We start from the raw sequence: 11,216 nt of genomic DNA, 5'->3' as shown, positions 1-11,216 counted from the left end.
TAATAATATTGATTAAGATCTTTTTAAAATTAAAGTGGAGCTTAAAGTTTGTGGTTAATATTTATTTGAACTTAAATTATAATAATATTTTTCTTTTTATAAAAATAAATTAATAATATGATATTATGTCAATTTTATTCATATTTGACTATTTTGATTTAAAAACATCTTTAAAAAATAATATATTGGTTTTTTTTTTATTTCATGGCATTTAAGTTTTAATTAAATCAAGAAACATCTCACAGTTAGAATATACGTGAAAAGGTTGGAGTAGCTCCAATGGAAAATAAGATTAGTGAGTCGGTCATATAAAATGATGGCCTTCTAATGATCAGATTAGGAAGATTAGGAGAATAGATGTATTAGATTTGGCTAAACAAATCATAACAAAAAAATGCACATAAAACAGTCCTTAAATGAATGGGAAATATCTTAAAGTTCACAAATATCTGGAAGCAGATAAGGTAAGCCAATATACACAGCATGGGTCCACAAAGAACGTCAAACAATCCATTGTCGATACTGACATTTACATGAAAGTGGACTTTCAAATAATTAAAAAATGATCTTCCAATAATAATCTGTGCAATTCCAAGCTATCTATAAGCCTTTCAATCAGAAGATCTGATCCAATATAATCATCCATTGCCATTCCATAAAGCAGCTTCAGTGTTTCAAAAGAACTTAGATATGACACGACAGGAAGACAAAAGGGCCACGGAGGCGGCCTTTATGATCGCTGGGTTTTGGTATATTCTGGTAACATGAAAAATAAAAAAAGCAAGAATAACTAATTATATTCAACATTGTAAAAAAAAGAGAGTAAATTTAATCATAATTTTCAAAAAATAATAATCACTCTATGGTTGGGAGTAAAGTCGCCCAACCATAGAGCAAGAGCCTCCTTATGCAAATGAAGAAACATAATTTAAGGTGATGATACCATGTAGAATGATATCATGCAACTAAAAAGAAAAAACTCCAATCTTTTCACGTATACACTCATTTCGCATTTTATCTCTAAGTGTAAAGCCACTCATCTACCTGAGCATCCTCATGTTTGCAACACTTGACTTAATTTTATGTTTCTCTTTTAATGTCCAACATTCTGTGCCATAAAGCATTGCAGGTCTCACCACCATCTTATAAAATATTCCCTTAAGTTTGAGGTCTTGAGGGGCACTTTTCTATCACACAATAGGCTCGAGGCATTCCTATACTTCAATCATCAAACTTGAATTTTACTAATAATATCCACATCTACTTCACCGTCTCTTTAAATAATAGATCCAATATATCTAAAATGTGCACACTTTTTAATGACTTGATCACACAATGTAACAATTCCACCACTAGATTTATCAATTCTAAAATTACACTGAATGTATTCAGATTTAGAACTATTCAAACGAAAGTTTTTAGATTCTAAGGTTGACTTTTATCATTCAAGTTTTTCATCAACTCCCTCTCTAATTTTACCAACAAGAAGAGTATTATAAGCAAAAAGCATACACCGAGGTACATCCTCTTGCAAATGTCTAGTAAGAACAGACAAAAGCATTAAGATATGAACTGAAAGCTGATTCTTGATGTAATCAAACTGAAATAGAAACATACTTGATCAATTCTGACAAATTCTATTTCAGCCCTGTTATAAATTAAATTCAGAATTTATTAAATCCCATCATTCACAGGATTTAACAAATTTAAAGATTTCTCTCACAAACTTTAAATCATGAAACCAATAAACAAATAAATATCCCTCAACCAAACTTTAAATCATGAAACAAATAGCCAAATAATTTATAAGAATTTAGCAATATTTAACCAGTTATCATGCAAAACGGTATTCTGATTTTACTCTCTCAAGATGCACTAAGCCTTACTAGTAGCCAAACAGCAACTATCAGAAAAATTCAGCAAACTATTAAGCTTAGAGAAGTAGAAATATGCTTCCGCAAAACCTCAAATAAATGAGACAAATCATAAAATGATTTCAAACATAGCAGATGGTTTTTAGCATTTAATTGTATTGAGTGAATAATATAAATTTTGCAAATTTCTAATCAGTTTGAAGGAAAGAGTAGAACCGCTTACCCAACAGCAGTTGCACCCCAAGATGTAACATTATAGATAACTTGGCTTCCTTCCCATGCCTTCATAAGCTTGCTTTTCTTCTTCTTCACCGAGAACGTCTTGTTAAGTGCTGCACGAGCCAAAAAAAATAGAAGCACTGCGTCAGAATTTTCAGTAACCTCATTGCATGCAATTAAAATCAGAGAATAGAATTAGCTGAAATAGATAAACAACCCACCTTTTTGAAGTTGATTAGGAGTTAATTCCTACAAAAAGAAGCAATGTTAAAAAGATATATACAAGCTGCTATAGTGTGAAAGCAATTTTTTTTTTCTTTATCAAATTTTAGAAAGCATCAGTCAAACGTCTAAATCAAACAAATATATATATATATATATATATATATATATATATTGACATACTTTGGCTTCTTTAAGCGATAGTATATACGCAGCCATGAAACTTGTGATCCCCTCCACTATGTCTTCCTGGTTAACAAGAACATAACCATCGAGGTCTTCTTTGCTCTCTGCACCAAATTGCTTATGGTCCCATAAGTCTTCTGTACTAACCATTTCCCAGACTTTGGTATCATCTAGAAAGCACCAGATATCATCCATAATAACAGCATTATAATCAATATTAATTATGAACCAAAAATAACTCTGTAATGAAAACATAAATAAATATATAAAATGGCAAACAAAAGCAATGAATATGCAACTACTGATTTCATGACAAAGTTGCAGATTTAAAAAAAATAACAGTAATTCCATACCAAATTCACTCTGAGAAACTGAAACGTACATGCTCCCAAGTTTTTCAAGGAAGCTCTGCGATTCAACTCTACATTTGACCATTTCACATAGCTGCAACGAAAACTGTGTAAGTACACTGTAGCCATACCATCAGGCAGAAATATCGACTGTTTAAACATTATATCATCATTATCATTGATAATTATCTTAAGTATTATAAGTAGGCAATATGGTTCTTCAACCCCCATTCCCTTGACTCAACAATTTATAAGGGCATAGTTGAACATGCTTAACCAAATTAGTCATAATAAGTTAGGTACTCTCAAGGAGTAGCTTCCCAAAGCACATGGCATGGGCGCCGCCCTAGGGTTGACATGAATAGAAGTGAGGGGTAGAAAAAGGAAGAAATAGTCATAACCTAATATTTCTTTTTTCAAGCACTTAGGCCATAGTTTAAGTAGCCATAAGCAAACCTGCTTGGAGGTTGCTCAAAGGTCAGTGCAATTTAATGTCAGTTCTTAACTTGTTTAGCTTCTAGCTTGCAAACTCATCCTCTATTATATTAATTAAGAGAAACATATTATATCATTATAATAAACAACGTTGAATAAAATAATGAATTTTCAAGTTTCACTATATTCCATGCTAAAAGCATTCTAACACAAATTATCTTTAAAAAATATAACTAAGCTATATTAGTTTATAATATCTATAGAGATAACAAAATCATTGAAGCTATTAATTCTATGTCCATCATCATTCATGCCCTCTACTACGACATTGGATTTCTAGCCAAATCTTCCTGGATCTCTCTTCATCCTTAAAATTTACAATTTAACTCACTGCCTTAAGCCGTAAGGCAAAAAGATAACAGCGTCCTCTCGTCTGAGCGCATGGATCTTCTTTAACGAGGTTACATGGCAGCAATTATTAAAGCAGCCTACTAAAATAGCATCTAGCATAATTATTTGCAATTTCAACACTAGTACATCACAAATTCAAAGATAGCTAACTAAAGGCTTGATTAAAAAAAAATTATTTAGCTCTCATCTTCATGCTTCAACAATATGTATGGCATAGTACTGATACACCTTGGTATCAAAAACAACCAACAAACCCCAATAAATTCAGCAAACAACAGATTTTTATTGATAACAAGAAAATAAGAACAAACAAGATACAATGATCCTCTTTCAAGAGGAGGATCTTCTCTTCCAAACCCTAGACATTGCTAGGATCTCTCACAAAACAGTCGACAACAAGACTCCAAACAAAATTCTGCATACCACAACATAACATAAATGCTGCTACTTATAGCAAACAATAAACAACAAATACCAAAATAGCCCTTAAATCAGCCCTCAAATATGTCATATTTAATTAGAAAACATATCCTAATTAACCCTCCCCAAATATACCCTCAAATCTATCCTCTTTAATTAGGAAATATTTCCTAATTAATTCCCTCAAAACCAGCCCTTCTTTCCTAATATATTTCTCTCTCCAATTTGAATTTCAATTAGAAAAAATTTTCTAATTAATCCCTTCCTTAATTCCTCTTCTCACATAATGAATTAATGCTTTACTGGGTCACACAACAGGAGCCGAAATCTGACCAGGTTTAGCCACCCCAAGGGTTGCCGATGCATCAATATTTCCCCCCAAAAGTACCACCTTATCCTCAAGGTGGCATGATTGTTGCTGAATAATCTAGTAGGACTCCCACTTGGCCTCGTGCTCCGAGAGGTTGTTCCACCTAATCAACACTTATTTGCTTCCATGTACTCCGTGTCGCACTTCTTTGACCTCAAAGGGTTCCAATAACACCTCTATGCCATGTAAAGGTCGGGGGAAGTGAGAAGATGGAATATGCTCTCCTATCACCCGTCGCAGTCGAGACACATGAAACACTAGGTGGATGGCTGACGATGGTGGTAGCTGTAGGCGATATGCCACAACTCCGATGCGTTCCGCTACCTCGTATGGACCAAAGTATCGGGGTGATGCTTTCTTATTTTGTCTCTGTATCAGAGTTTTTTGTATGTAGGGATGAAGTTTTAAGTAAACCCTATCTCTTACCTCAAATTGAATGTCCCTCCTGTGTGCATTTGTCTTCTTCTTCATAATTTGTTGAGTTCTCAACAAATGCCCTTTCAGTTCCCCTAAAATCATGTCTTTGTCCTCAAAGTATTGTTCTACCAAAGCCACCGATGTGCTACCTTATCCATAATAAATCAAGTGAGGTGGATCTAGTTCGTATAACAACTTGAATGGAGTAGGACGTGTTATACCTTGAGGCCAATTAAACCTTGAGGCCAAAAGGCATTACCAAGAACTCATAGTGTCCCTCATGTGTCTGAAAAGTTATTTTGTGGTTGTCTCCTGGCCGCATTTTGATCTGACGGTATACGAATTTCAAATCGATCTTGGAGAATATCATAGATATGTGCAACACATCTAAAAGCTCATCAATAATTGGTATGGAAAAATTATTTGGTATAGTTTCCTTATTCAGAATATGATAGTCTACACAGAATTTCCATCTCTCATCATTCTTTTTCATCAATAATACAAGGTTAAAGAAAGGGCTCACACTAGGCTTGATGATTCTAGCTTCAAGCATCTCCTGAGTAAATCTTTCAATCTCATCCTTCTGGACTTGAGGGTAGTGGTAAGGTCGAATACTGATAGGGGAGACTCCTTCCTTCAGAACAATAGAGTGCTCATGCTCCCGAGGGGGTGACAATCCTTGGGGAAGCTAAAATACTTCTCCGTACTGCTGGGGAAGTGGTTGAACCATGACTGGAATTTCCTCTACATCCTTTGTCTCACCTCCCTCCAAACTCTGGAGCTCTACCAAAAATCCCTTGTCTTCCCCGTGTAGGGCACGAACAAGGATTTTCAAAGAAACCATGGCTTTAGATAAGCTGGGGCCTCCCTTAATTACCACTTTTCTCCCCTTCACCCGGATATCCATAGCTAATGCCTTCTAGTTTACCTTAGTTTCCCCCAAAGTTTATAGCCACTTCATTCCCATAATCAAATCAATGCTCCTCAATTGCAAGGGAAGAAAATCCTCCTTAATGTGAGTCCCTAGTAGCTCCACCACCATACTCTGACATATCCCTCTGCTTTTCTCTACATTTTATGTGCCCATCATCACTTAGAAATATCCCGTGTCTAACAGCTCCAGCCCCAATTTATCCACCACCTGGTTTGATATGAAATTGTGGGTAGCCCCACTGTCTGGAAACTCCTATATGTCCTCTCACCTTCATAGTGTGATTTAGAGTGAATCCCACCACAGAGTTAAATGAAACTTCCACCACCTCTAAGTGTACATGCTCCTCTTCCTCTTCGTCCTCTGCTTCGTCCACCTCCTCATCACACACCAATAGAACCTGCAAGGCTTGATTTTTACACATATGTCCTAATGTAAATTTCTCATCGCACCTATAACATAACCCCTTTGCCCTCCTGTCTTGTACCTCTGTTTCTGTGAGGCTCTTTAAATTGCTATTCGGAACTACTCTAGTGCTCTTCTCCTTGGGTGTTTCCCTCTGAAAAGACATCGTCTGGGTCCTCGGTGTCATGGTCATGGAGGTAATGTGAGAGTTCGTTCCTTTGATTTTTCCTTTCTGGATCTGATTTTCCTCCCAAGATCGTCCGGGACGATATTGAGATCGTCCAGGACGATCAGTGCAGTGAATACAGCTGATTTTCTGGAGTGGATCGTCCAGGCCGATTTTGGATCGTCCTGGGACGATCAGAGCATGGCATAAGTCAGGAGCAAATCGTCCAAGAAATTAATTATCGTCTTGAGATATCGTCCTGGACGATTGAATTTTGTTCATATCGTCCTGGACGATGTGGCGATCGGCCGGGCCGATCAGACTTGTTTTAAAAGGAAATCAGCTTGATTTGATGAGAGAGAAAATCATTTTTATAAAACAAAATATCTGAGGAGAGAGAAAGAGAAGGAAAGCAAAGGAAAAGCTGGTTTCCGGAGGCCGCGGAGCGCTTTTCGTTTGCTTTAATGAAATCTCATCAAGCAAATAAACACAATTAGAGAAATGCAAGTAATTCCCTATTAGAAGTTCCTTCTTTTCAGTCCAAATGGAAGACATCCCCACAAAACCCATCCCTTTCTTTCTCATTTTTTCCATACTCATCCGGTATATTTTAGCTTGTCCATCCAATTTTAATTTTGCAAACGCATATTCTTCGAACATTATTTGTCATTAAAAGAAATTATTCTTATTTGTTATCTAGTAAATAAAAACTTTAGAATTAATTTTACCATAAAAAATAGAAACTTCAATTTTGAATTTTTTTTTTCATCATCTACGCCAAATTTTGCTATCTAAGATTTTCATAAACCTCATATTAAACATCATACAATATCTATCTTGACTATTTCACTACTGCCAATACTAACATTCAATTGAATCGCCTTGTAATCATAACAGAAATCTATCAGGTTCACATGCATGCAATCGATTAGTTTCTAGATTTTCAATTAGTTTTATAACCATATTATATTAAAAAATTTAGTGAATTGATTTTACAAACACATTTTAAGTCAAAATACCAACTGAGATGTTTGTATAGCATAAGCGTTCCATAATTTCAGGATGAAACTTCTCAATTGAGAAGTGATAAGCACGCATCAATAATTGCACAAATACAGATCTAAACCTACAAATAAGTGCTCAAAATCCTAATCACCGCACAAAACACTCTACTTTTCTTAGAAATTACGACTGTCGTGCCTGCTTCAGCCAACATAACTAAAACCCAAATATGAAACAATTGACTGATATCACCATATTAACTTCTGTTTAAAGTTATTCCTAAGACATCATAAACTGCAATTATAAAAGGTAAAGAACAAAAAAAAAAAAAAAAAAAAAAAAAAAAAAAAATCCTCACAACATCGGCATCAGAATCAGCTGCGGAGAATGACAAAGGCGGCTTCTCCTTCCCCTCGGTGCAGACGTTAACATCAGTCTCCGCATCAACGATCAATTCGGGCTCCTCGAGAAGTTTCAACGCTCTCTGGCACTGATCCAGTACCGCTTGAATGGTCTCCCGCTTCACCCTTACTTGCTCTGCTTGCCCAGGAAGCCGCTGTTGATTCGCTTGCGGGGACGAAGACGCTCTCGCCGCCGCCTTCACTGCCTCCGCCACCGCAATCCCCATGATGTCCTAACCCCAAATGATCGGAAGAGCTGGTGAACGAAACCGAAGATTAATCGCCTGACCTATCCTCCGCCACGCTGAAGCCACCCCCTCAGTCTTCTTCGTCGTTTGATCGGTATAGGTTGCATTTTAAAAATACAAATTAAAAAAAAATCATGCGAACTTATTATTATTAAAGCATTTACTTTTTTTTAACATTCAAAATTTATTTTAATCATTTAATGATTATTAAAAAACATAATAATTAAATTAGTATATAATATTGTAGAATGAATTGTCATATACTATGAATTTAAGTATTAAATAAAAAATATTTTATCATCTTTTAAAAATATTAAGAGATTTTTCTTTTAAAATATAGTATTTGTTGATCCCACGAGCTATTTAAAGATAATATACATATATTGAAAATTGATCTATTGCTATTTGAGCTTCAAATAAGAAGCTAAATTTTAGTCACCAATACCATAAGCATAGGCAGTGCTATAATGGAGGTCATAGAGGCACAGGCCCCCACCGGCCCATCTACCAATAAAAGCCCATTACAGTATAAAGAACCCAAAATGGTATTGCATAGCCTTTTTAAAAGCATAAAAAGGGACACAATGTGGGGATTGAAACCAAACCTCTAGCTTAGAAAGTATCACCTGATCCATTGGGACATGAAGCAATTGATAATTTACTTTAAGTATTTTTTTTTACTTAAATTATAACTTATATTATATATTCATAATTTTTTATCTTGGTCTGAATTTTGAATCGCTAAAAATCATATATATATAAAATTTATATTATAATTCTCAATGCTGCTCCTCTCCAAAAATCTGTTTATAGGTTCATGTTCAAGGACTTCTGGACCAACTTTGATGATTTTTGGGAGATAACCCAAAGAGCTTTTGATAGACCTTTGACTGCTAGTCCGATTACTATTTTTTTAGATTGCCTGGGATTTCTTAAAAAGCACATTCGTAGATAGAATTGGAATTCCTCTAATTTCCTCTCAAACAGTATCCTTGAGCTCAAGAATTCTTATGCTACCTGTCTCTCCAATCTTCAAAGGGATCCCTTGAACTTGGCACTTAACTCACATCTTAAGGTTACTAGTGACAATTTGGCATTACTTCAGTCTGCTTGGCACTCTTGGGTTTCTCAACGAGCTAAAGCCTATTGGCTTGCTCAAGGTGAGGATGACCTTGGTTTTCTCTATGCAAGGATTAATTCGAGGAAAAACAGGAATGTTATCAAGGAGCTCTCCACTCCTTCTGGGTTGCTTTCATCTCATAGTTGCATCGCTAAAGCTCTCATTAATCACTTTAAGGCTCTCTTCAATGCTCCAACTCCTATTCTAGAAAACTCTCATAATATTCCTGTGGGCAATTCTGTGCCTTCTCATTTTTTGACGGGCCTTGTGTCTCCAGTTACTAATGCGGAAATTAAAGGGGTGGTTTTTGAGGGGTTCCTTCCTCTGCACCGGGACCTGATGGCTTCTCCTTTGGCTTTTATCAGAAAACTTGGCATTTATCTGGTTTCCTACTTTGCAAAGCTGTGAAATATTTCTTCTCCACTGGGCTTCTCCCTAGAGGTGCAAAGGCTACTGCTATCACTCTTATTCCTAAGGGTACTCACTCCAACTCTATTTCTGACTTCCGACCCATCTCCTTATGTAATGTTTTTTATAAGATTGTGGCAAAGATTTTAGCTAACAGGATGAAAGATATCATGCCACACATCATTCATGAGAGCCAATCCGGTTTTATTGCCAATCTATGTTCTACTGATAACATTATCCTTGCTTCTGAGTTGTTGAGGGAGTTTAAAGATTCCAATAATTTTTTCTGTGCTAAATTTGATATTAAGAAGGCTTTCGACTCTGTCTCCCGCTCTTTCCTGATTGGTAGGCTTAGACAGAAAGGTTTCCCTGAAGTTTTCATTTCCTGGATCAATGCTTGCATTTCTGATGTACATTTCTCCATATGTCTGAATGCTCGTTAGAGGGGTTTTTCAAATCTTCGTCTGGTTTGAGGCAAGGTTGTCCTCTTTCTCCCCTTCTTTTCTGCATTGTTATGGATGGGCTATCTGCTAGTTTGGATTACATGGAGAACAACCCTTTCTTGGGTTTAAGATATCTCAATTTTAATATTAGCCATCTCATGTATGCTGATGATCTGTTGGTGTTTGGTTTAGCTAATGTGGAGAATGCCAGATATCTTAATGATGTGCTTGAGAATTTTTCTATGGCTTCTGGGCTGATTATCAATCCGTCTAAAAGCAGCATTCTCTTTTCCAAGAACTCTCTTATTGCTCAGCAAATTTTGGGTGTCCTTGGGATCTCTCAAGTTCATTGTAATCTCACTTATTTAGGGATCCCTATTTCCACTAAAAGACTCAATTTATCTCACTTCCAACCCCTCCTCAGTAGAATTTCTACTCTTCTTGAGGGTTGGAAAGTCAAATTTCTTTCTTTTGCAGGTAGAGTTCAATATCTCAAATTCTCTATTGCCAGCACTATTGCGTATTGGATCCGTGGAGCTATTCTACCTAAAGCTTGTTGTAAATTCCTTTCTAGAATTTGCTCCAAGTTTCTCTTTTTTGGCAATATCCTGGAGAAGAAAATGCATCTTATCTCCTGGCATTCGGTTACTTTACCTAAAAAGAAAGGGGGGCTTGACTTACCGTCCTTTGACTCTCTATATCATAATATGGCTTGTTCCTTTATTTTTAGAATGTATAATCAAGAGACATTAATTGGCAACTGGTATAGAGTGAAGTTTGACTCTCCTTGGAAAACTCCTCCAGCCTCTGCATCTAAGTTTTGGAAACTTTTTAGCAATATTGTTGCTCTTATTAAACATGCTGTCTCCCTTTTGGTGCATCAAAACTGCAAGCTTTCTTTTCTTTGGGATCCCTGGTGTAACAAAAAAGCGGTTGCTGAAATGCTAGACTTCAATTGGAATTCTAACCTGTCGGTGGGGAATTTTATTTCAGATTATGGTTGGAATTTACCTGATTTCATTCCGGGACATGTTAAGGCCAGTATTTGTAATTCTGTGATTGTTGAAAATGGGCCTGTGTTAACCTGGGATTCGGTCTCTGCTGCTAAGCCTTCTAACAAGGTCTTTTCTGAATATTTTCATTTTAATCTTGAAGATGTCAACTGATTTAAATATATTTGGCATAAAG

At 36.0% G+C, this 11,216-nt stretch overlaps 1 protein-coding gene across 1 annotated transcript; it reads right to left on the bottom strand.

Annotated features, from left to right (window-relative positions):
- Nucleotides 1–387: 387 nt before the first annotated feature.
- LOC110101549 lies at nucleotides 388–8,152 on the bottom strand. The gene is made up of 6 exons (XM_020829482.2): nucleotides 7,767–8,152; nucleotides 2,855–2,945; nucleotides 2,499–2,671; nucleotides 2,315–2,342; nucleotides 2,098–2,206; nucleotides 388–756 (listed from the first exon to the last, which is right to left on the bottom strand). The coding sequence occupies exons 1-6, from the start codon at nucleotides 8,034–8,036 to the stop codon at nucleotides 675–677; spliced, it is 753 nt and encodes a 250-aa protein (XP_020685141.1). The 5' UTR covers nucleotides 8,037–8,152; the 3' UTR covers nucleotides 388–674.
- Between the last annotated feature and the right edge of the window lie 3,064 nt (nucleotides 8,153–11,216).

The sequence above is a fragment of the Dendrobium catenatum genome, unplaced genomic scaffold (assembly GCF_001605985.2).
Source record: "Dendrobium catenatum unplaced genomic scaffold, ASM160598v2 fragScaff_scaffold_1209, whole genome shotgun sequence".
Lineage (NCBI taxonomy): Eukaryota > Viridiplantae > Streptophyta > Magnoliopsida > Asparagales > Orchidaceae > Dendrobium > Dendrobium catenatum.
The sequence above is the reverse complement of the archived record's forward strand: the minus strand, read 5'-3'. Positions and strand labels throughout refer to the sequence as shown.